This window comes from Mustela lutreola, chromosome 8 (assembly GCF_030435805.1).
Source record: "Mustela lutreola isolate mMusLut2 chromosome 8, mMusLut2.pri, whole genome shotgun sequence".
Lineage (NCBI taxonomy): Eukaryota > Metazoa > Chordata > Mammalia > Carnivora > Mustelidae > Mustela > Mustela lutreola.
In genome coordinates, this window is record NC_081297.1 from 68,517,865 (window position 1) to 68,544,860 (window position 26,996).

The following is a 26,996-nucleotide window of genomic DNA, read 5'->3' on the forward strand; positions in this document are numbered from 1 at the left end:
ACTCCCAAACAGAAAGCACCAGGTTCAGGGATTCTCTGGTAAATTCTACCAAATATTTAAGGTACCTCAAAAAGTTAAAAAAAAAAAAAAAGAAAAAAAAAAAAGAAATACCATATGATCCAGTAATCCCACTACTGAGTATTTACCAAAAAAGAAATAAAAAAGCTAATTTGAAAAGATACGTGTACTTCTGTTTACCGAAACATTATTTACAATAGCCAAGGTAAGGGAGCAACTGTGTCCAACCACAGATGAATGGATAAAGATGTGGTATATAAACACAACAGAGTATCACTCAACCATGAAACAAATGAATGAGATCTTGCCATTTGCAACAACATGGAGGGATCGATCTAGAGGGTATTATGCTAACTGCAAAGTGTCAGAGAGAAAAAGACAAATATATGATTTCACTAATATATGTTATCAAAAAAAATGGAAAAAGCAAAACTCTAAAGTGTTTAAAGAAACAATACATACTTCCACACCCAGTAAAGTTAGTACAGTATTGCAGGAAGAGGAGGAATCTGGGAAGCGACTGGTTTAACCTGTTCAATTTATAGATGAGTAATTTGAGGCCATCCTGAGGCACCCCAAACTGAAATGATTTTCTAGCTAAACAGCAGTAGCAGAATTAGGGAAGACCATCTGAGTATTTGACTTTTCTCCGTGGCACATTTCTAAATATGGGAAGATTGCCAGACATAATTCTGTAACAAGCTTAATTCATGCTTCTAGAAAATTCAGATCGTGTTTCTAGAGTAGTCAAATTTATAGACTCAAAGAGTGAAATTGAATTTACCAGGGGCTGGGGGTAGGGAGAAGGAAATGAGGATCAATGGTCATAAAGTTTCAGTTAAGCAAGATGAAGAAGCTTGAGAGAAGCAGTGTGCTACACTGTACCTACAGTCAACCATAACATGTGATACACTTAATAATTTGTTATGAGGAAGATCTCATGTTGTGTCCTTGCCACAATAAGGCAAAATTAAATAAAAATTCAGACGTCAGAAAAGAGCTGGAGAGAAATAAGATGTTTTTTTTTTTTTTTTTTTTTTTTTAAGATTTATTAGAGAGAGAGAGAGACTGGGAGCACATGTGTGTGGGAGGGACAGAAGCAGAGGATCTTCAAGCAGAGTCCCTCCTGAGCATGGAGCCTGATGCAGGCCTCAATCCCACAACCCATGAGATCATGACCTGACCAGAAACCAAGAGTCAGATGCTTAATCGATTGAGCCACCCAGGTGCCCCTAAGATGGTTGCTTTTAAGACATTTTTATATGAAAAATTATATTCTAGAGATGATTCAAGTTTCTTTCCCTTCATTAAGTGAAGCTTATCACTTGAAGGAGACATTACCCCTAAAAACAGCTATTTCTTTTTAATTTATAAGCTTAAAAAAGAAATTTTCTACCCCTAAAATTACAATATTGACGTGGCTATGTATATAAAGAGAGATTATAAAAGTGAGCACTGTCCAGCAAAACAAAACAAACCCACAAAAAACAGAGTGATGCTGAGGGGTGAGGAGAAAAGTGGTAAAAATCAGCCTGAAATGGAAAGATGAAATAGTTATATGATAAGAAAAGTGTAGTAAAATGTCAATGGTAAAAGCTAGATGATGGTATGTGTAGGTATTCACTGCAAAATTATGTCAAGTTTACCATATAAGTGAAAACTTTTACATTTTTAAATGTTAGAAAAAAAATCAACCAGCATGAGATTACCCAAGAACTGGAGTGCCTTCATTAAAATTATCCTGGGTAAAAGGAACTAAAGAGGAAGCAGCTTGACTTCTAAATTTTGAATGAACATTGTAGGGAAACAATTTATGGGAAAAGACACAGAAACTCAAAGCCAAAATTGAACACATGGGGATTGCACCATTTTTGCCCTATGAAAGCAAAAGAAGAAGTGAAACAACTGTTTAGAAAAAAAAAAAAAAGGAGATTGGGGCCCTTGGGTGGCGTAGTCGGTCAGGTATCCACTCCTGGTTTTTTCAGGCTCAGGTCATGATCTCAGGGTCATGAGATTGAGCCCAGCATCCAGTCCCGCACTCAGTGTGAAGTCTGCTTCAGAGGCTCTCTCCCCCTCCTTCCGTCCCTCCCACTCATGTCCTCTCTCAAATAATAAATTAATCTTTTTTTAAAAAGGAGATTAAAGACTAAGGAATTGAGCATCTTTCATGTTTTTTGGTTATTTTGATATCTGCTTTTATGTAGTTTCCATACTGTACATATACTCCCCAAAATGGCTAAAACTAAAAAATTTTAAAATTATAATACCAAGCATTGGCAAATATGTGGAGCAACTGTGACTCTCATACATCGCTGGAGGGAGTATAAATTCATAAAACCTCTTTGGAATTGTCTGGCATTATGCACTCAAGTTGTGATACACTATGAATCACCAATCCTTTGTAAAGGCTCAATAGAACATATACAGATATGGCCAAAAACATGTATATGAAGCTCATAGCACCATTATTCTTAATAGCTCCAAACTGAAAACCATCATTATGCCTACCAAAAGTAGAATGGAAAAAACAAATTTGAGTATATTCTTAGAACAGAATTCTATACTGCAATAACATGAACAAAGTATTGCTACATGGAACACACTGAGTCTCACAAACAATGCTGAATAAAAAAGCTAGTACAAAAGAAAGTACACCATATGATTCTACTTATATCAGGCAAAATTCTGTGGTGTACCATCAGAGTCGTGGTCCCACTGAGGAAAATGGGATAAATTACAGGTGGGGAATCAGAGGGGCTCTGTGGTACTGGTATTCCTCTATTTCTGAACTTGAATCGTTGGTTATGTGGTGGTTTACTCCATGGTAATTCACTGGGATTTACACTTGTTTTTTAATATTTTAGGTATGATTTACTTCAAAAATTTATTAAACAAATTTTTAAATGAACTATGCAATTTCTAGAATTTTCTTCGGGAAAAGAAAACAAAGGTACATGCACCCACCCCTATGTTTATTACAGCTTTATTTCTAATAGCCAAGATATGGAAGAAACTACTGCCCATCCACAGATGAATGGATCACAAAGATGTAGTGTGAGCATATGCATATGCCCACACATATTAGCATATTACTCAGCCATCAAAAAGAATGAAATCTTGCCATCTTGAAGAATATGGATGGACCCAGAGGATATAATGCTAAGTAGACCAAAAGAGAGACTCTTAAATACAGAGAACAAACTAGTGGTTGCCAGCAGGGAAGTGGGTTAGGTTAGGGATGGGTAAAATAGTTAAGGGGATTAGAATTACACTTATATTGATGAGCACTGAGTAATGTATAGTAGAGCTGTTCAGTCACTACATTGTACATCTAAAACTAACACTACATAAATTATACTTCAATACTAAAAAAAAATGATAAGGTGGGATCATGTTATTTTCCCTCTATAATTAACTAACATTTGACTAGAAAAAATCTTTCAGTTGGAAAAATTTCACCAATTACAATAATTTTTCCACATGATAAAATGTATTCTTTTATTTTCATGTCATATGGATAAAACTAAAAAACTAAATTTAAATCATCAGGATGATTCTAAAGTAACAATTTTTTTTTAAGATTTTACTTTTTCTTTAGTAATCTCTACACTCAACAGGGGGCTCAAACGTACAACCCTGAGATCAAGAGTTGCACACTCCACCAATGGGGCATCCAGGCACCCCATAACAATTCCATTTTTGATATAAGTTAATATCTTTTACTTCTGGAGGTTTTAAAAAATAAGCACTCACCAGATAAACAAAATATGCCTGTTTTGGTGTATAAAATTGTATTCTTTCAAATTTCAAGGTTTTTTTTGATATGTTTAATAAAGGATGAACATTGTGTCACTCTAATACACTTAATAGATAATGAAATATAATTTGTAAGCATTAGTGAAAACAATTTAAGACACAAATTAGCAGTTTAAATGCAGATTTTTCTCCATTCCCTCTCAAAATAGTGTCAAAATGAGTTAAAGAAAATTTTCAGAAGAAATTAAACCAGAAAGGCCAGGCACAGGACCAATGAAACAAAGACACAGTGAAGCCTGGGGGTGAGGAATCAATCAGACAAAAAACAGGACTGGGTGAAAGTAACATACTTAACACAGTGAGGTCCTCCTGGTCCCCTCTCCCATTCTGTTTCTATAGCAAGGGATTGACCCTCCTCCAAACTGTCTACCTCTAAAGGCAAGAAAATCAGAGATTTTTTCCCTGGAGAAATAATGTCTCTCCAGAGACTGGCATTTGAAGGACTTCTAATAAACAAATTGGTTCATTCAGGGTCAAAATGGCCATCACCAGTGGCAAGTGAAGATCATGCCCTCAAAGCTTCTAACCAGCTTGCTGGTACTTCATTCTTAATATAGAAAATGAGTTCCAAATGCTCATTTGAGGAATTTAGAGGAAACAGAACTATACTTACAGGGAGCAGAAGAACAGGGTTTAATAAAATGGCAACAACTGGCACTCAGAAAGATCTCTTAGAAATGCAAGGAGAGCCTAAGTAAAAGCTCAACAGATTTGATGATAAAGTCAAAGAAATTTCCAGGAAATATATTAAACAGACAAAATGAAAACCAAGAGAGAAAAGAAAATTAGAGGATCAATCTATGAGGGTCTAACATCCAAAAAACAGAAGTTCGAGAAATGGGGAATAGAAACAATGGTTGACAGAGAATTAAAAAAAAAATTTTTTTCATGAAAAATTCCCATTATGGAAGGACTTGAATCTTCTGACTAAAAAAGGATCCACTGAAATAAAATGCCCATTTGAATGATCACAACAGAACACCTACACCAAGACACATCATCATAAAACTTCAGGATAGCAGAAAGTAAGGTAAGAAAAAAAGATCCTAATAGAGGAGAAATAGATCACAAATACAGGAAAGGGAACCAGGATGTTACAGACTTCTTAAAAGCAAAGCTGCATGCTGGGAGACCTTAAGAGCAATGCCCTCACAGACTTCAAACAAACAAACAAAAGAAGACTTTTTGGTCTAGAATTCTAAATCTAGCCAAACTATCAGGAGTAAAAATAAAGACATTTTCAGATATGTGGGGTTTTAAAATTACTAGAGGATATATGCTTTAGTATGAGGAGGAAAAAAAATCAAGTAAAGGAAATAGTTCAGATTCAAGGAAAAGGGATTCAATATTGAAGGAATTCCCAAGGTTGATATACTGTAAATGGAATTATTCTCTTAATTTATTTTTCAGACTGTCCATTATCTTGTATGGAAAAGTACCATTTGATTTTTAAATAGTACCCAAGTATTAATTTGATAAAAGGCATATAAATCAAAAGGATAAATATATTATAATTCTTCAGTCAGAGCTCAGACTTAATCAGAATGGAGATAAACTGGATTTAACCATTTTACATTATTCAAAGAATCAGATTCTGAATTCCAAATTTTAAATATGCTGACATTTCATTTGGTTCAGTACACTATACTACAAAAATGAAGGTAAATTTCCACATATCTTCTGATCAACGTGCAATTTTCTTATTGCTAACAGAGTAGGCTTCAGTCTAAAAAAAAAAAAAAAATCATACCCTGTTCTTTATTCTACTCTCAGATGAGAAATCTCAACAGGGAATTGTCTTTTGCAGCTAATTTCCTACACTCTCTTCTTCACACATGTTTTGCCAGATTCTGTCAGTATTCTTGCTAAGCAAAACTCCACATCACTGGAGATGTCTGAATGAAGTTCTACAGTTCAACCTTCACTGGGAGGATGAATGGTAAGAATTTAATGGATTGTTTTCATTCTTTCGATTCTGCTATTCTAAGATCATAATAACTGAAGATGCCAGAAGACATTTGGAAGGTTTAAATATAAAATAACAAAATCAATAACAAAACAAAAGCAATAAAACAAAAACTTCTGGCTCAATAATTATATCTAGCCCAAGTGGCTCTGCTACAGTTTGAATGTGAGGCAAAAGTGCTAAGAAAAAGTTATAAAATTACTTTTAGAATTCCAATTACTTACACAAATTCCAGATCAGAACCCTAGAAAAGAGTGAATTTGTGACACTTCTTTCCTTCCGCCTATCTATCAATCAATCACTTACTGAATTCCTGTACATTCCAAACAATATGCAAGGCACTGAGGACATAAAAATGAAAATCAACATTCAATCCCTACTGTCCAAGATCTCCCCACCTAGCATGGCGATATGGAATACGTGAGGTGACAGAGAGTACCTCTGGCGCTCTAGGTCAGAGGCAGGCTAGTGAGGAAGACGTCAGGTAAGGAAGAGGTAACCCCAGAGTTGAATCTCAAGGATGAAGAGAAAGTAGGGATTATCTACTACATATTAAGTACTGTGCTAGGTGTTCAGGCTACAAAGATTACACAGAGAAAGTCTACACATAGGTTAGCAGAAGAAAAAATCCATATAAAAACTACTTCAAAGATTATTTACTTATTCAACAGAGCAAGAGAGCAAGTGAGCGAGCCTGTGTATGAGTGAAAGGAGGGGCAGATGGAGAGAATCCCAAGCAGACTCACAGCTGAGTGCAGAGCCTGACGTGGGGCTTGATCCCACAACCCATTAGATCATGACCTAAGCCAAAACCAAGATTTGGACACCTAACTGACTGAGCCATCCAGGTACCCCTAAAACCATTTACTAAACATAAAATTAATGTTATATCTCTTCAACGAATGATGTTGGGAACAATGGACAGCCACATGCAGAAGAATGAAACTGCACCACTTTCTTACACCACACTCAAAAATAAACTCCAAGTGGATGAAAGACCTAACTATAAGACAGGAAACCATCAAAATCCCATGGAAGAAAAAGGGCAGCTAACTCTATGACTGTGGCTGGAGCAACTTCTTACTAGACACATCTCCAGAGGCCAGGGAAACAAAGCAAAAATGAAATACTGGTGGGACCTTATCAAGATAAATAGCTTCTGCACAGTGAAGGAAACAATCAACAAAACTAAAAGGCAACCAAGTATGGAAGAAGGTATTTGCAAATGACATACTGGATAAAGGTCTAGTATCCAGAATCTTTAAAGAACTCATCAAAATCAACCCTCCTAAAATCAATAATCCAGTTACAAAATGGACAGAGGACATAAATAGACACTTCTCCAAAGAAGACATAAACATGGCGAACAGATACATGAAAAAATGCTAACATCACTCGGCATCAGAGAAATACAAATGAAAACCACAATGAGACACTACCTCACACATGTCTGAATGGTTGCAATTAATAACTCAGAAAACAACAGATGTCGGTGAGGATGCGGAGAAAGGGGAACACTTTTGCACTTTTCGTGGGAATGCAGACTGGTGTAGCCACTATGGAAAACAGTGTGGAAGTTCTTCAAAAAGTTAAAAATAGAGCTACTCTATGACCGAGCAATTACACTATTAGGTATTTATCTAAGGGATACAAAATGTTGATTCCAAGGGGCACGTGCAGCACTACCAACAATAGCCAAATAACGGAAGAAGCCCAAATGTCCATCGGCTGATGAATGGATAAAGAAGATGTGGTCACAATGGAATATTAACTCAGAAATCTTGCCATTTGCAATGACGTGGATGGAGCTGGAGTGTATCATGCTAAGCGAGGTAAGTCAGAGAAACAAATACTGTAGGATTTCACTCATAAGTGGAATTTCAGAAACAAAACAGATGAACGTAGTGGAAATGAAGGAAAAATAAGATAAAAACAGAGAGGGAGGCAAACCATAAGAGACTCCTAACTGTAGAGAACAAACTGAGGATTGCTGGAAGGGAGGTCAGGGATGGGCTAAATGGGGGATGGGTATTAAGGAGGGTATTTGTTGGGATGAGCATTGGGTGTTAGATGTAAGTGATGAATCACTAAATTCTACTCCTGAAACTGATACTACACGATATGTTAACTAACTTGAATTTAAATTTAGAAAAACAATAAAATATTGAGAATGTCCAAAAAAAAATGTTACCAGACAGGTCACAAAATAGAGAAGAATGAACTCGATGGGGAAGGGAACACAGCACAGGAGGCAGCACACAAAAGCTTCTATCTGAGCTGAATCACAAAGGGTTTCCAGATATTCACCAGGCCAGCATCACAGGGAGAACAGCATTCTAGGCAGGGAGAATAGTATGAATGTTGGAACCAAAGGTACAAAAGTGTGACCTGAAAGAGTCTAACTTTTTTTTTTTAAATATTTTACTTATTTTTTTGACAGAGAGAAGGAGAGAGATCACAAGTAGGCAGAGAGCCAGGCAGAGAGAGAGAGGGAAGCAGGCTCCCCTGCTGAGCAGAGAGCCCGATGCGGGACTCCATCCCAGGACCCTGAGATCACGACCTGAGCCGAAGGCAGAGGCTTAACCCACTGAGCCACCCAGGTGCCCTGAAAGAATCTAACTTGATTAGGAATCTGTATGTGGCTTCTCTGGGCTAAAACTGAAATGTACACTATGAAGCACAAGGAGGGTAGAGAGGAAAGCACAGTGAGAAAGGCAGTAAGAAACCATGTTATGAATGAGGAAGGAAGAAGCTGGTGTTCTTGTATATTTCATATTTCTTCATTATTTCTTCCTTCATATTTCTTTCTTTCTGAAAAGCTTTGCTCATCTTTCTATTTGAATGTTAAGAATTTTTCTTATTCACCTGTGAGAACACAGGATACACTAAAAATAGTAAATTTTGCATTGCAAATACTGTTGTTTAAACTTTAGTTTTCAGTTTTATTCATCTTTAATTTACAGAAGTTTGATATACTCAAATTTGTTGTGTTTTTTTTTCCTCCCTTTCCTTTTGTAATTGGTACCACTGTTTTCATGGTGGGAGAATTCAGCTGGAAAGTTACTGCAAGAAACATAAAAGAACTAAGAAGGCAAGGTACAAGTGGGGGTGAGGGAGGAGAAATAAGTTAGATGCAGGATACATCTGGGAGATGGGACTACTAACATGTCTGAGGAGAAAAATGCAGAGAGAAAGTCAGTAGCCAGAAGGCAGGATGTCTCAGAATATAATTTCTTTTTCCTTTTTTTTAGATTTTTATTTTTATTTTTTTATTTGACAGAGATACAGAGAGAGAAGGAACACAAGCAGGGGAAGTGGGAGAGGCAGGCTTCCAGCTGGGCAGGTAGCCCGATTCGGGCCCGATCCCAGGACCCTGGGACCATGACCTGAGCCAAAGCCAGATGCTTAACAACTGAGCCACTCAGGTGCCCCAAGACAAGTTGTGGGAGCAAATATCATTCTTCATAGACAGATCTCTGAGGGCTATTCTCTTGCAAACAGAATCAAGCCCTAGGTCAACAGTGTGGGTTCCCAGAGTCAGGGAGGCCCAGGAGAGACAGGCTTCCTGCACCCCCTCTCCAAACGCTTTTCCACCTCTTCTGCATCTTTCTAGCTGCCCACTCTCAGAAGATAATTTCTTGACAAAAGAGCCCAAGGTGAGTCAGTTGAAGATGTCGAAGGAATACTAGAAAATTAGAGACAATCTCCAAGGGAGATCAAGTCCAAAAGGCATCAACAGAACTTTCCGCATTTGCTCTCTCAAGGATTAGAGTTACTGTTTCTACTTTCTACCAATCTATAAAATCGCAAGTTTTTCTTGCTTAAGTCCATTAAAAAGTATGTTTGTTTTTTTGGGAGCCAAACATGCGGTTTGAACTCCCAACTCTGAGATCAAGACCTGAGCTGAGATCAAGAATTGGACACTTAAGCAACTGAGCCACCCAGGAGCCCCAGAAAGTCAGTTTTAAACTTCAGAGCATTAGAGTGAATCTTAGCAATATCTGTGACTCTGATGGCTTCAGGAAAATGCCAACCACCAAATTAAATTCCATCCTAACGCCACACAATTCAAATGACACATGTTCATTTCCCAATTCATTCCCCCTCCCTCATAAACTTCTAAGGTTTCTCTTTAGTAAATCTTCTCTTTGCTCTAAATGCTTTGGTCAGCAAGAAAATTAACCTAATAAAACAAATTAAAAGATCACCTTTCGGCTGTTTCAACTTCGACTTTTTTGGCTTTTAAGAGATCACGATGGCCTGACCTTGGCATAAGCTTTTGGACATATTCACAAAATTGTTGAGAAAAACAGTAAATAAAAATACAAATATCTAATCTTATTAACTTGCATGTAAAAGTAAAATAATCTAAATTCACTCAGGCTATGGAAAACAGATTACTCACCTGCGACCACATTCTGAATATTTACCAATATTTTTTAATATTAAGGCAGCTGTTAGTCGGATGTGTTTAGTTATTGGTCCCTCTTTTTCATCCTTAAAAAGAAAGGAAAAGAAAAGAATAAAGATCTAAATCATACAGTGCTCACACCTTTACAGGTAAGGCTTTCAAGGCTTGCTTACTGTAAAATCTCGAAAGACAAGGTTTCTTGATCCTCTCCTAAGAGCCATCAGGGCAGCACTGGGATGATTCACAATGGCCTTCTGTGCTCTAGGAGTTGAGCTTGTGCCCCCTACAGCAGGCTGCCTAAGTTGAGGAGAGAGAGAAAGAGACTGTTAACACAATGTTACAGACAGACTGACAAGGATGACAAACCTTCCAGCAGCCTAGGGTGGTTACTTTGAAACTGGATACAGGATAAATCAAAGCTCCCATGACCCAGCATTAATGTTTACTTTGTGTCAGGCTAGGCAAGGGGCTCTTAGTATCAAGATGAAGCTGCTAGTCTTATTTCAAATCTAACCATTTTAAAGCAAACAACAGCTGTTCCGGTGCAGTTCATCTTTAAAGTTACTGTGCCAGTAAACATGCAATCAAAATCAATACAACAAGGTATCAAAGCTGTGAAGTTCACATCCTTGAATGTAATGCGAAGATTTTAACAAAGAAGAAAACAGTCTACAATTTGAGTTGCAAGTTATTTTTGCTGAACAGTATCTGAGAGTAAAATAGTATTAACAAAGAATGTGTTGATATAGGGATAGGTTATCCAGAAAAAGATAACCTAACATAACAGTAACAAGAAATTATGTTAACCACTGTATTTCAAACTATTACTTTGTTACATCATTGTATTTGTCATCAATATTTGATAATACCAATCAATCCTTTCAGTGTATTTCTACTGTCTTTTATGAAAGATACAGAATGGAGGGAATGCAGAGACAGATTTTATATAAAAGATTCAAATTATGCCAGATTTCCTTGGTCAAGGAGAAAACAATCAATATCCATTGCATTCTCGTAAGGCAATGGCAGGAAGAGCTGTGAGTCGCACGTGAGGAAACGTAGTCTGGCGCGCCGACTACCCGAGTGACTTCGGAAATTCCCACTTGCCCCTCTGTGCTTCAGGTTTTGGAATGTAGGGTGATTTCTGGCACTTTTAAATATAAGTAAACTAATTCTGAATGTAACGCAATCTTAAAATTGTGAACCAGTTCACATCCATATCTAGATATACGTCTACAGATAATATATCTATATATAGATACAACTGTTATTGGATGTCAGGTATAAGTGACAAAGATTTTTGACTGATTGTAACTGATATCCCAAGTATCTTTTCCTTCAAATTTAAGCAAAACCAAATATATTCCAACATATTCTTATACACTATATAATACATACAAATTAAGTACGTGGAAATTATAGAAAAATATACTTGGAAGAAAAATGACTTTCCCCTGCCTTTAGGATACAATCCAAACTCATAACTATGGCTTATGAGACTCTCAGCTAATTACTCCTCACTCTTTGAGTCACAGTTTGGATGCATTTTCTATCAGCCTTCCGTGGTCTCCTAGGTTGGTTTACATGGGCTCTTACAGTGTCCTGAGCATCTCCTCATTTTAGTAATGATTATACTAGATAGTAAGAATTACTTCTATCTCTCATTTGATCTCTAGACACTGAATGGCAAAATCTACATTGGTCACATATACCTCATACCACACTTTAGTGTCTAGCACACAGTGGATGCTCACTGAATAATAATGGAATGAATGAAGTGTGTGAACAGCTTGTGTTCCCATACTTCTAGTTCTTCTTCCAGAATTTCAGTTCTGTGAAGATCTGAAGACTAGATCCTGTTCTTAGAATTCTGTATCTCTGGTACAATGCCAAGTACACAGCCATATCTCAATAAATGGGGACAAAAATCTTCACATTTTCAGAGTTAAACATATTACTTATGTTACAGACTCTACAACTAAAGGTCTCAGTTAGACACAGTAGGAGATAAATACTGGGTAAATCCAATAAGGCTTTTATAGGAATCTACACCTAGCTAGAGCTTGAACTACATGCCTTATAAGTATGGGGCTCATGAAATAACAGGTAAATGAACAACCATATAGTAAATGTGATATGTATACAATCATCATACGAAACCCTGGCCTGCCCTAAGAGGACTGGTTGTAGGAAGAAATATCTTCGCCATTATCAAATACATACTCAATTACTCTCTCAAAGAACAAAGAACCATATATACATTTACGATTTACAAAGCATTTCTCAAATATCATCTGTCATCACTTCTAATGACTTGTATACAGATTAGAATCAAAATATAGCTACAAAGTCCTAACAGACTATGCGGTCTAGCCAGAATGAAAAGTGCTCAGAGAATTTAGGCAGTAGGAATAGGGTCTCATAACTGGTTAACAGTAGAGCTCAACTAGAACCTAGGTCTCTGGTCACCCAATATGCTAAGCTGTCTTTCACTGGTACTATGTTTTGCCTAGTTTCTTGACTTTTCTTTTTGTATGTGCAATGGGAAATAAACTCATGGTTCTTACTTGGTAGAAGATTTTTGACTTCCCACTTGTCCTGGTTCATCTTGTTTTAATCCTGCAAGCAGGGCATCTTTTGAACAGTGCTTATCCTTTTTGAGAAAGAGGTAAAAGAATATGTATCAAGATCTTTAATGCAACCAGGTGAGTTACTGACCAAATAGTATGAAGAAAATGTACCTGTAAGTGGGTAATAAAAGAAAACCTCTGTCGCTGAAAAGGTTCACAACCTTCCCAAAGACACTGCCCTGGATATACATCTTTGCCTCCATGTTCAGTTGCTGCATGGTAGAAAACCTGTGAGGGTGTCTGAAACCACCTAAAAAGAACAAAAGTAGTAGAAATTTTCTGGCATTTGCATATATTCTTTAAATCAGAATTTAAATCAGACTTGCTCTCTTAATACAAAAGCCCCAGATCAATATACAGAAATACTAGGCATAATACTATAGGCAAAGCTCACATTCATTTCAAGGAATATTTTGAAATTATTTTGAAAACTTCTCTTTATATTTCAAAGTCAAATTATTCAACTATACTGAAGACTTTTGGTAATTTAAGTCTATTATGTTTCATTCTCAATTCCCTACCTTCAATGAAAGTCAGATAAGAATCTCTTGAAAGTAAATCATGTGTCATTTTAAAACACAAGAGAAAAATATTTTACAAAAAAATACCATATTCTCTTATACTTTTAGAAGCTGCTTAAGCATGTACAAGACCTCATATTACATATAAAAACTCTAGAATATTAGATCGGACACTAAATGCTATAAATTCTGGTAAGTCTGGCTTTTTAGCTGAATTCATATTTTGTTTGTCCTGTTGAAGAATCCACAGCCCTCGTTTCTCTAACATCATACCCTACTCATACCTGGGGGCTTAACAACGTACAAATGTCTGAGCAGGTATATGGCAAGGATACAACCTAAAGAAAGTCAGATACTATTTTCCCTTATTAATTAAAATATATGGCAATGAAAGAGAATACTGGAATCCAGACAGTAAAAGGCTTCAATTACTAAATAGCAACTCAAATATTTGCATAATCAGTATCTTTAAAGTTTATGGCATAGCTCTTTTAGGACTTGATTATTTTAATGGATATCATAAAAGTATGTCTGTATTTAAACAAGTTCTTGGTGTGCAGTATATATGATAGAAATTTTAAAATAAATTTTAATCAAGAGTAATTGAATACTGAATTATAAAAGACAATGTCAAGAATCATTATACCATTCAAATATATTCTTATACAAATACATACCAAAAGTTTATTGTGAAGCTGTCAGGGCTTGGAAAATTTAATAATGTTAAAATGTCTAAACTACCCAAAGTAATCTACAGATTCAATACAATCCCTATCCAAATTCGAATGGCATTTTTTTGCAGAAAAAGAACAATCTTAAAGTTTATATGGAAATGCAAAAGATTCAGAATAGCCAAAGAATCTTCTTAAAAACAATAAACCCGGAAGCATCATGCTGCCTGATTTCAAATAATATTACAAAGCCAAAGTAATTAAAACAGTATGGTATTGGCATAAAGAGACACACAGATCAGTGGAACAGTACAGAGCCCAGAAATAAATCCACACATATATGATTGATTAATTTATAAAAGAGGAGCCAGAAATATATGTTGGGGAAAGGGGAAAGGAAGTCTCTTCAAAAAATGGTTTTGGGAAAACTCAACGGACACATGCAAAAGAATGAACTGAACAACTATCTTATACCATATACAAATATTAACTCAAAATGTATGACCTGAAACTCTAAAACTCTCAAGAGAAAACACAGGTGGTAAGCTCTTTGCTATTAGTCTTGGCAATGATTTTTTTGGATTTGATTTGAAAGTAAAGGCAACAAAAGCAAAAATAAACAAGTGGGACTATATCAAACTAAAAGCTTCTGCACAACAAAGGAAACCATCAACAAAAGGAAAAGGTAACCTACTGAATGGGAGAAAGTATTTAAAAATCATGTATCTAGCATGGGATTAATATCCAAAATACATAAAGAACTCATGCAACTCAATAGCAAATAATAAGCAACTCAATTAAAAAATAGCAGAGAATCTGAATAGATACTTTTTCTAAAAAAGACATACAGATAGCCAACAGATACTTGAAAAGATGCTCAATGCCACTCATCATCAGGGGAATGGAAATCCAAACAATAAGATATCATCTCACACCTGTCAGAATGGCTAGTATTGAAAACAAAAACAAAAACAAAAACAAAAAAACCCAAGAAAGTAACAAGTGTTGGTGAAGATGCAGAGAAAAGGGAACATTTGTGCACTGTTGTTTGGAATGCACACTGGTACAGCCACTGTGGAGAATAGTATGGAGGTTCCTCAAGAAATTAAAACTAGAACTACCATATGATCCAATGAATCTACTTCTGGGTATTTATCTGAAGAAAATGAAAACACTAATTATAAAAGATATATACATCCCTATATTAACTGCTGCATTATTTACAAAAGCTAAGACATGAAAGCAACCTCACTCAGTGTCCACTGATAGATGAATGGATAAAAAAGTTGTGGTATACACATATATAATGGATTACTCAGCTATAAAAAAGAATAAAATCTTGCCATTTGCAACATCATGGATGGACACAGAGGGTATTATGCCAAGTGAAATAAGTCAGAGAAAGACAAATACCATATAATCTCACTTATATGTAGAATCTAAAAAAAAGTAAACCAAAAAAAAAAAAAAAACCCCCACAAGCTCATAGATAAAGAGACTGGTGGTTATCAGATGGGGGATAGTGAGTGGACAAAGGGGTAAAGGGAAAAGATACAAACTTTTAGTTATAAAGTAAGTCATGGGGATGTAAAAAAAAAAAGTGTTTACTGTGTAATTAAAATTATACTTTTAGTTTTGGAATCTCTTTTAATTTTTAGTACAAACAATGCTTTTCATTAATACGAAATAAATATGGCTGGAGCTCTAATAATTGTCACAATTAATTATTAATTAAAAGGTAAAGCTGTTTGTACACACACCAAAACCCAAATGTACTACTACCAGTACTGGTCAAAATGATACCTGATTCTAAAATATTTCATAGTACATTAAATGAATCAAGTTTATTTACAACACACAAAATTGATGAATTTACTAGAGACCAAAAAGAGATAAAATTAGTGCTTCTTTAAATCAAATTACTAAACTTATGAAGCTGTATATGTACGGTTTTAAGATCACAGGGATTGTCAAGTGTTCATCACTTCACCTGCCCTGCACAGAGTCTATTATTTCCCTCTTATCTACTACCTGTCCCCTCTATCCTAAGTCTGTTTACTATTTATCTAACTACTCAAGTCATACAAACCATTCATTGACTGGTGAAAGTACAATTACTAGTATAACTAAGAATGGAGCTGGTTGCACTGATCAGCTTCCAAATACATTAAATGGAAAATTTGGATTTTTTTTTTAAAGATTTTATTTATTTGTTTGACAGAGAGAGATCACAAGTAGGCAGAGAGGCAGGCAGAGAGAGAGAGAGGAGGAAGCAGGCTCCCCGCTGAGCAGAGAGCCCGATGTGGGACTCGATCCCAGGACTCTGAGATCATGACCTGAGCCGAAGGCAGTGGCTTAACCCACTGAGCCACCCAGGCGCCCCGAAAATCTGGATTTTTAAAGCTTAAATGCAATTCCAGTGCAAAACAGATAATGAGTTTATAGAATGTTACTGATTTTTTGGGAATGGGATAGGGGAAGAGATAAGCTGGGATGCCACCACTGTATACTAGTGTGTCTAGAACAATTTTCCTTACTACTACCTTTCCATCAATAACCTATCCCAGCCACCTAAAATAAACAACATGTTCATTTAAAGAAACCAGAAAAATTCAAGGGTATCTAAACTTTTTTTTTTTTTTTTTAAATTTATTTGACAGACAGATCACAAGTAGGCAGAGAGGCAGGCAGAGAGAGAGAGAGGAGGAGGAGGCAGGCTCCCTGCTGAGCAGAGAGCCCGATGCGGAACTCGATCCCAGGACCCTGAGATCATGACCTGAGCCAAAGGCAGAGGCTTTAACCACTGAGCCACCCAGGTGCCCCTCAAGTCTATCTAAATGAAAATAAAAATTCCCTGTGATTTAATTGCCCAGACTGTTAACATTTTCATATATTTCCTTTAAGCTGTACCCTCTGCCGTGTGTGTTTGTTTTTACACAAAACGGGGACTGTTACTCATAAAATTTGGTTGCCACAATATGGCTATATGTACAATTAAAAGAATGCCTTCACTAAGATACTTTTACCTGCTAAAAAACCACTGTAATAAAAATACATTCTCTGACATCTCTAACATGAATAGCACATCCCTCCCCTCCAGGGGTGTGGAAGCACAACCACAGGTGGAAGCACTGGACAAATAACATTTTTGGAACTCATTTTATTTACTGGTAATATATCTTTCAGGGTGGTCATGAGGCTTAAATTTGATACATGTAAAGCCATTTAGCAAATATCAGGCCAACGATAAATGAGAGCTATTATCATGATCATTAGTAGTAGTAACAGCAGTAGTGGTCCGTCTAGTAATCTACTGTCTTTTCACCTTGTCTATCCTACTAATCTCTACCCGGAGACTTCCAATAACTATTCCAAAGTTGCCAAGCCTTGGTAAATAAAGTTTAGTTCACCTCCAAGTTAATGCTCCCGATTATCAAGTGATTCTCATCATTACAACTTACTCTATTAATTTCTGCTCCTGAAAACATTCCCTACAAAACTGCTCCCAACTTTTTCACCTTTTGTTAAACACTAAATTTCAATCTGGTTGTTTCAGAGTTTGTCTTCCCCATATAGTTTGAGTTTGTAAATTTAAGGATATTGCCATATTGGTTAAGTGTCTGAAAAAAAAAAGGCTTATTCCTGAAAGAATTTAAGTTTATTCTATTAGAGCTGCCTTAACTTCCTTTTCCTCTGTATTAAATTTTCTGTCATTACTCATAGTTCCCCCTACTCTTGGACCTTAAGTAGTCACTATTTCCAGAGTTAATTCCTTCTTGTATATCCTGGAATCTGTTACAAACCTTCATAAACTACCTCCTCTTTTGCATCTTCTGTCTTTTCCTTTCTACTGAACCCTATATCTAAGTGTAATAATATATACGCTACTCCAAATAAAAACAACAGAAACAACACTTTTCCTTTGATCTCATTTACTGTCACAAAAGATAGTAAATAGATTTACAATATCTATTAATATCATTATAAATTGATATTAATAGATATTGTTCAGAGATTTAGTTTCAGAGATTTTCAATTAAAGTTTTCTTAAGTTGCTGAGGTTCATGGCAGGCTGTTTTTCTTTAACCAATATTTAATGCATTTATTACAGTAACTATATCTGAGAATTTTTTTTCATCATTGGCCATCTTTCAAAGGTACATATTATTTTCAAATACATCATCAATACAATTTATAATGGCTACTCCCCTGATCTTTACATAAATAGCTATAGCTAAAGTTCAGGATTAGCCTTTACTCCTTTATTTAAATTTCCTTCATCAAATTCCCTTTTCTTTCAGCTGTTTGTTTCAATTGAACAAATATTTGCATAAGGCTACTAGATGCAAGTTTGTGGATTCTAGGTACTCTAAGCAGCTGCTTAAGGCGACAACACTTTCCACTTGAAAATAAAGCCATTATACAACGGTTATTACTACCACTTTTCCTACCACCAATCAATTTCTTATGCATCATAAACACATGAATAAATGAAGTAAACAAAGCATACTCTTCCTACTACCTTAAAGATTTTATTATTTAAAAGTCTGCAATCGATGCAGGTTATACATATGAATAACACATATTTTAATAATTCACCACATTTAAAAGAACAGTTTAGAAACAAACATCTATGGCTATAAAGCTATGATTGTTTCCTTTGTTTTTAAAATATAAATAAAAGGGCTGAAAATAGCACTTTAGTTCAGAGATTTTCAATTAAAGTTTTCTTAAGTTGCTGAGGTTCATGGCAGGCTGTTTTTCTCTAATGACTGAAAAGGATTCCATGTTCCTCTTACTTGCCCTCCTGCTGTAAAACCATTTAATTTGTCTTAAAACACATGGGATATAGGTTTTTTATTAGGAAAATTCTAGTTTAGAAGATGTGCATTTAAATGTTAATAAAGGCACCTAAATGACAGTACTATACATCAGAAAAACCTACACTGCAAAGACAGATTTTGAAAAAGCTATATTGTTAATTTAGAACAATTAACTTTTACCTCAACCCCTGACATCTAATTGCTTTACACAGATAACATTGTCTGGCCAAAGAGATAACAAGGGTATGCATTATTTTATATTCAAATGAGATTTAGTAACGAGCTGATAAAATCTGGGGGGAAAAGCCCAAGCCAACAATGATGCTGGCAGGCTTACCCAAATTTTATCACATATCCAATTGTAGAAGTCCAAAATATAAAAACAAAACAAAAAGACAACTAAGTTCATTATTAAAAGAAATTATTTTACTGCCTTAACCTGGGACTAAAAATTACAAGTGCCAACTGGACAGCCCCAACCAGTACTGGTGCCCTCGCAAAACTACATACTGCGCTGCTCCAGCCCTCCGTCTGCCATCATCGGTCTAGATTCAAAGCCACAGGTAAGGGCAACTAATGATTGCTTTAGCTGCTAAAAGCAATGGGAGAGTAAGCAAGTATTTGGCTTTTCCCCCTTTTTTGGGGCTTTTGTAGAAAGAGATATGTCCTGCCTTCTAGTAAGACTAAAATTATGGGAAATTATCTCAAATATAGGAAAGGAAAGTGGATGGAAGATAGTCAAAACTAAATGTCTTTGGCCCTATCACCTTCCCTTCTAATAATTAATATTATAATATAAATAGTAGTAGTAGTAATAATAATTAATAGAGGAAAGGGTTTCTGTTTTTGCTATTTGATCCTCTAGCCCCAGCTCCTACTAACCTACTGGTCTGTGAAGCAGTCATACATTTTATACACCAAAGTAGGAAATATATTCTCAGGAATCTTGTTTAAATAAATATGCTTTCAAAATCTGTACCCTCCACCAAAATTTTAATCACATATGAAAGTAGTACAGAAGTACATATGCACAATTTAGGCATTTCAATAAATATGTTATACTTAATTAAACATAAGCTTGGAGATAAAATAAAAATGAATGAATGATGATGTGTGTACTTGTCTGTTTTTAATGAGACAAATAAGGCAAATAAATGAATCTGTACAAATGAATTTGAGGCTGGATACTCACACGGACTCCTTGAAAGATATGGCTGTATATCACTTCACACTCTTCCTGACAAAGCTACTCACAGCATAAAGTACCTTCTGACCTGAACTTCTTCCTTTTGCTTCTTTCTTACTCTGCATTTCGTATATTCACAAACAACATCTTCTCTGATTTCTATGATGGCTCGTTGTTAAAGGTATAATTATCCCCACTTTACTGCTAAGGAAAACAAGCTTTCAAAGGAGTAACTTTCCAGAGCATACAACTATGTGGCAAAAGCTGGGATTTGAGACCAGATATGTCCAAAGACCTTTTTTCCTACTTACTATAATACATGATTGTTTACTTGGATAATATGCATAAGTTTATACCTACATAAAAACTGAAGTATATTTTTACATCCAGTATCTATGATGCTATAAATTTTTTCTTATTTTTAATACTGGCAAATTCTGAAAGTACAGTAGGTTTAAGAGGCTAGCATTGGTACATAATTTTCTTATTCTGTGAATAATTTCTAAGGAATAAGGCTATTAGTAAAATGCAGGCTAGATTCTCACCTTAGTAAATTCTATTCCCCAATAGTTTAAGTAATTCTAAAAAGACCTTCAACACTATTTGGCAAATTTCATACATATGGTATATATATGTGTATAACTATGCATATATGTGTATATATATATGTATTAACAGTGACTAGGTAGGAATACGTAAAAAAAAAGGTAAGTATATATATCTATATATAGATACACACACACACATACATATATATATATATATATATATATATATATATATATACACACACACACTTTTGGTTTTGGGTACCATCTTTATTCACTTACTTGTTTTTAAGATTTTATTTATTTATTTGACAGGCAGAGATTACAAGTAGGCAGAGAGGCAGGCAGAGAGAGAAGGAGGAAGCAGGCTCCCTGCTGAGCACAGAGCCCGATGCGGGGCTCAATCCCAGGACTCTGGGATCATGACCTGAGCCGAAGGCAGAGGCTTTAACCCACTGAGCCACCCAGGTGCCCCTGGGTACCATCTTTAAATACTCTTTGGTATCCAGTGTTTGGAAGAATGAAGTAAAATAGAAAGTTCTACCATCAGCTGTGGAAGGAATTAGAGCTTTTCCTAATAATACATTTTTATGCATCAGTAGTTAAGGCCCAAGGAATATACCTCAAGCTAATGCTACTAAAAGGTATTACATAAAATTTATCTTACATTTATTAAGGCTTATTAGTTCAAACTTTAAGTATAATAATATTAACAAAATATCGATTGATTCTATAGCTTTCATGTAAAATCTTTTATAAATGTAGGAATTGCAAGGTGACGAGCTGTTACCTTCAGTTGAAAAAATAAGATGCCAACAGGCTAGGTCAGCAAAGCACTGTTGACTATAAAATCAAGCCAAACTTCTTTAACTTAACTTGCTCAACAAATATTAATTAAAAGCCCTTTATGTGCCAGATATTGTGCTAACATGATAAAAACTCCAGGATGCAAAACATCAACCCTCTGAAGATACCTTCTGGTCTTATGGCCACAAAATTTAGACAGAAGATGCTATAAAATGAATTCCAAACGGTCAAGTAATCTAATTACTGAATTCATTTCAACATAAACTGGCAATTTAACTAGAATTAAGCATTCACTGATGTATCATGAATTATAAATTTCTACTCTGGATATCTTACTCTATATCAAGTATTTCCAAATCCTTCAAGATAATTATATATCATGCTCAACTAATCTTTAGAAACTTCTTTACCTTAAGCCAAAATGTTTTACCTTAAATCAAAATTGCCATCAGTTTTTGTTAAATATTTTAATTTTTTTCATTTAACTCCTTAAACTGACTATCTGAAATTTCAATAACTAGAAGAAATTAAAGATTTACCACGGATTCTGGATGATACTTCTGTAAGAAGTAAAAGCACCTTTACAGAGAATACAAATTCTAGTTTTCATTCACTGGTCACATACAGTGAGGCTGATGTTTCCTGTTGTTCTCTGTTATTTCCCATGAGACGAATGATTACTCAAATCTCATCCTGATGCAAAAGTATCTTTAAGGATTATATAGTAGGAGTAAGGAAACCTTATGTTAGAATCTTTAGGAGGAACTACAACTACAAAAGGTTCAGTAGGAACCCAGTAGCTTGAACCTCAGCATCACTTGAGGAGATTCCTAGGTGGTCCAGGGAATATAAAATTTATTAGAGCAAATAAAAGTCCCCAGTTTCTACAGAGAACAGCTTCCACATTGGAAACATTTCCTGAATTCTTCTAAATTCTGTTTGACTCTCTAATGATATAACTCTAAATATAAACATGATATAGATTATATTTTTCCCAAAGGAAAATAATTTTTGTCTTTTCTATAATAGTTATTAGCCAGATATCAATGAGAAATGATGTATTCTTAAAAAGTGGCTTTCAGGGACACCTGGGTGGCTCGGTCAGCTGGGTGTCTGCCTTTGGTTCAGGTCATGATCCCAGGGTCCTGGGATTGAGTCCCGCACTGGGCTCCCTGCTCAGTGGGGAGCTTTTTTCTCCCTCTGCCTGCTCTGCCTGCTCTGCCTGCTGCTTCCCCTGCTTGGGCTCGTTCTCTGACAAATAAATAAATAAATTCTTCAAAAACCAACCAAAAACAAACAAACAAACAAAAGTGGCTTTCAATTGTCTTTCATAGCAGCAGAACCATTTTTTCAAACAAAATAGGACTTAGAGTCTTTATACATAAAGTAAAAGGCAGAGACACTATGATTAAAGATAAGTTGGAGGTCCCTCTCAAATGTCCCTTTTATCCCTACCTTGCTTATTCAAAGAACACTGTGGACAAGAAACAGTACTAAAAACAATGAATGTAAATTCTTGGCTTACCAGAGTCACTGAATCCTTTCCTCTTAAATGCACAGAATTAAAAGAGCAGTTCATGGGTATTTTTTTATTATAGAGAATTTTTTGGGTCCCATTTCTTAAACAAGGATCAAACACAAAACATAATCACATATATTTACATATTTCATATTTCAATTATAAACTAATAGTCCACATCATGCTGATGATATAAAAACAAGAATAAATATAAGGACAAGTATCTTCCAAGTTTTTGCTCAGATATATGACCTTAGAAGTTGTCACTGCCATCCTCAGAACAAGAAAAAAGTTGAACTGAAAATTACCAATTCTTCCTAAATCCAGCAGAGAACTGAGGTCACAAGGCAAACTGCCTCCCTGAAACACTGGAGATAGTCGAATGTAGAGAATCACAAATAACTCCAGAGTCAGTAACCGGTAGGAATACTTAAGCAGAGATCGATGAATTGATGGGAGGTCTAGTATGGGTTATCTTGGGAGATAAAAACTCTGACTGGGGTTGGGGGCGGGGGTAGGGCTTTGCCACTGCCCACGCTTTTGTGAGTTTTACTTCCAGGCATTTTACCAGGGTCCTAAGGTAAAGACTGGAGAAAAACTTAGGGCTTTCTAGCATTGGGAGAGTGAAGGCAGTCAATTTTAAATATGCCCAGAGTGTTCTTTTCTCCTTACCAAGGGCCTTCCCTCAAGGAAAATTACTAAAGCCTTACTTATCTGGACTAGGGGAAGGAGAATTCGATAACTTGAGCCCTCCAGATTCCCTGTCTCACATAAGGGGAGAAAAATAAAGAAAATAAAAGAAACTCTTCTTGGGGCACCTGGGTGGCTCAGTGGGTTGGGTCTCTGCCTTCAGCTCGGGTTATGGTCTCGGGGTTCTGGGATCAGCCCCACTTCGGGCTCTCTGCTCAGCGGGGAGCCTGCTTCCTCCTCTCTCTCTCTCTCTCTGCCTGCCTCTCTGTCTACTTGTGATCTGTCTCTTGCTCTCTGTCAAATAAATTAATAAAATCTAAAAAAAAACTCTTCTTAAAGTCACAGCCCTTAGATTCAGCCCACTAAAACAAGTTAGATTTAATCATGAGATAATAGAATGCTTCTCATCTACAATACCTTACCACCACATCAACAAGGCTCCTATATGGTAACAGAGGATTACAACCAAGAGAGTTGTAAGATACAGACTCTATTTAAAAATGAGCTTCAGGGGCACCTGGGTGGCTCAGTGGGTTAAGCCGCTGCCTTTGGTTCGGGTAGTGATCTCAGGGTCCTGGGATCGAGTCCCGCATGGGGCTCCCTGCTCAGCGGGGAGCCTGCTTCCCTCTCTCTCTCTCTGCCTGCCTCTCTGTCTACTGTGATCTCTCTCTGTCAAATAAATAAATAAAATCTTTAAAAAAAATAAATAAATAAAATAAAAATGAGCTTCAGGGGGCGCCTGGGTGGCTCAGTGGGTTAAGCTGCTGCCTTTGGCTCAGGTCATGATCTCAGGGTCCTGGGATCAAGTTCCGCATAGGGCTCTCTGCTAAGCAGGGAGCCTGCTTCCTCCTCTCTCTCTCTCCCTACCTCCCTGCCTACTTGTGATCTCTCTCTCTGTCAAATAAATAAATAAATAAAATCTTAAAAAAAAAAAAAAAAAAAAGAGCTTCAGGGTGTCTGCGTGGCTCAGATGGTTGAACATGCGACTCTTTGTTTTGGCTGGGGTCATGATCTTATGGGTCTTGAGATCAAGCCCTGCATGGGGCTTTGTGCTCAGCGGGGAGTCTGCTTGAGATTCCCTTCCTCCTCCTCTCACCCCATATGTGCTAAAATAAAATAAATAAATCTTAAAAAGTGAGCTTCCAACAAAACAAAGATAACGGGGGAGTGGGACATAAAGGACACTAGAAGAAACTGAAGCCTCTGACACCTACAGCTACAGCAAACATTAAACGCTGCGTAATTCCTAAGCAAAAACTTAACACTGAAGGTCTCTTTGCCTCAGTTCTCATTAACTGATAGAACTTATCAGGCTTTCAAAAAAAAGTTACAAAGCATGCTAAATGCAAAAACAAAACAAAAAACAAAAACAAACCCAAAAACCAACCAGAAACCAAACACCAAAACCTAACAACAAATCCAAACCAGTCTGAAGAAACAAAGCATGCATAAGAACCAAACACAGATAATGGCAGAGACTTTGGAATTACCACACTGCAGACTTAACACAATTATGATTAATATGCTAAGGCTCTAATGGACAAAGTGGCAACATGAAAGAAGATATGGGTAAAGTAAGCAGAGAAATGGAGATGCTAAGAATCAAAAAGAAATGCTAGAGGGACACCTGAGTGGCTCAGTCGGTTAAGCGTCTGCCCTTGGCTCGTGTCATGATCCTGGGGTCCTGGGATTAAGCCTCGCATTGCATTCCCTGCTCAGCGGGAGCCTGCTTCTCCCTCTGCCTGCTGCCCCCTCTGCTTGTGCTCTCTGACAAATGAATAAATAAAATCTTAAAAAAATATTCTAGAAATACGGGGCGCCTGGGTGGCTTAGTGGGTTAAGGCCACTGCCTTCGGCTCAGGTCATGATCCCAGGGTCCTGGGATCGAGCCCGACGTCGGGCTTCCTGCTCAGCGGGAAGCCTGCTTTCTCTTCTCTCTCTGCCTGCCTCTCTGCCTACTTGTGATCTCTGCCTGTCAAATAAATAAATAAAATCTTTAAAAAAAATTCTAGAAATAAAAAAACACTGTAACAGAAATAAAGAATGTCTTTGAGGAATGGCTGGCTCAGTGGGTGAAACATGTGACTTGATATCATTCTCATAGGTTTGAGTCCTGTGTTGGGTGTAGAGATTACTTGAACAATAAAATCTGAGGGACAGCTGGGTGGCTCAGTCAGTTAAGTGTCTGCCTTCAGCTCAGGTCATGAACCCAGAGTCCTGGGATCAAGTCCTACTTCGGTCTCCTTTTCAGCAGGGAGCCTGCTTCTCCCTCTGCCTGCTCTCTCTGCAGCTCTCCCTGTTTCTGTTCTCTCTCTCTCTAACAGATACATAAATAAAATATTTTTAAAAATTAAAAAAAAAAAATCTTAGGGGCGCCTGGGTGGCTCAGTCGTTGGGTGTCTGCCTTCGGCTCGGGTCATGATCCCAAAGTTCTGGGATTGAGCCCTGCATCGGGCTCCTTGCTCAGTGGAAGCCTGCTTCTGCCTCTCTCACTCCCCCTGATTCAGTTCCCCCTCTCGTTGTGTCTTTCCCTGTCAAATGGACAAATAAAATCTTTAAATAAATAAATAAATAAATAATAAAATAAAATAAAGCTTTAAAAAAAATGCCTTTCGATGAGACCATCAATAGACTGGATGTTGCCAAGAAAAGAATCAGCGAGCTTAAATTTGTTATGAGTAGAAACTTCCCAAACTGAAGAACAAAGAGAAAAAAAAAAGGAAACATATTCAAGAACTAGAAACAATTACAAAAGGTCTGACATATGTGTAACGGAAATACCAGAAAGAGGAAAGAGATAAAGTGAAAGAAATATTTGAACAGAGAATGGCTGAGAATGTTCCAAAATTAATGACACACCCCAAACCACAGATCTAGGAAACTCAGAGAATACCAAATAGGATAAATGTAAAACAAATAAACAAAAAAACACCACTTAGATATATTATATTCAAATAGCTAAAAACCAAAGACAAAAAGTCTTGAAAATAGCTGGAGGGAAAAGAACAAACACAAAAACCTTACTGATAGCACAATACTGGATTACACTGGAGGTCTCTTGAGAAACCATGTAAGCAAGAAGAGTAGAATGAAGATTTTAAAGTTAAAAGAAAAAAAAATTATGTCCACAAAATTGTATCAAAAGTGAAGAAAAAATATTTTTTCAGATTAAAAACTGAGGGTATATTTGCACAGTAGATCTGCCTTATAAGAAATGTTAAAAGAGATTCTTCATAGAGAAGAAAAATGGTGGAGGTCAGAAACTTATAAAGAAAGGAAGGGTAGGGGCGCCTGGGTGGCTCAGTGGGTTGGGCCGCTGCCTTCGGCTCGGGTCATGATCTCGGGGTCCTGGGATAGAGCCCCGCATCTGGCTCTCTGCTCAGCAGGGAG

The 26,996-nt window shown here is 36.5% G+C and overlaps 1 protein-coding gene across 1 annotated transcript in view; it reads right to left on the reverse strand.

Moving 5' to 3' along the window:
• The window catches only part of ARID2 (AT-rich interaction domain 2), a 166,684-nt gene that overhangs the window by 2,846 nt on the left and 136,842 nt on the right, over positions 1-26,996 (reverse strand). Inside the window, exons 17-20 of the mRNA XM_059185572.1 lie at positions 12,953-13,091; positions 12,779-12,864; positions 10,385-10,508; positions 10,206-10,297 (exon numbers count right to left, since the gene is read on the reverse strand). Coding sequence (XP_059041555.1) covers positions 10,206-10,297; positions 10,385-10,508; positions 12,779-12,864; positions 12,953-13,091 — 441 coding nt within the window. The remainder of the gene's footprint in view (positions 1-10,205; positions 10,298-10,384; positions 10,509-12,778; positions 12,865-12,952; positions 13,092-26,996) is intronic.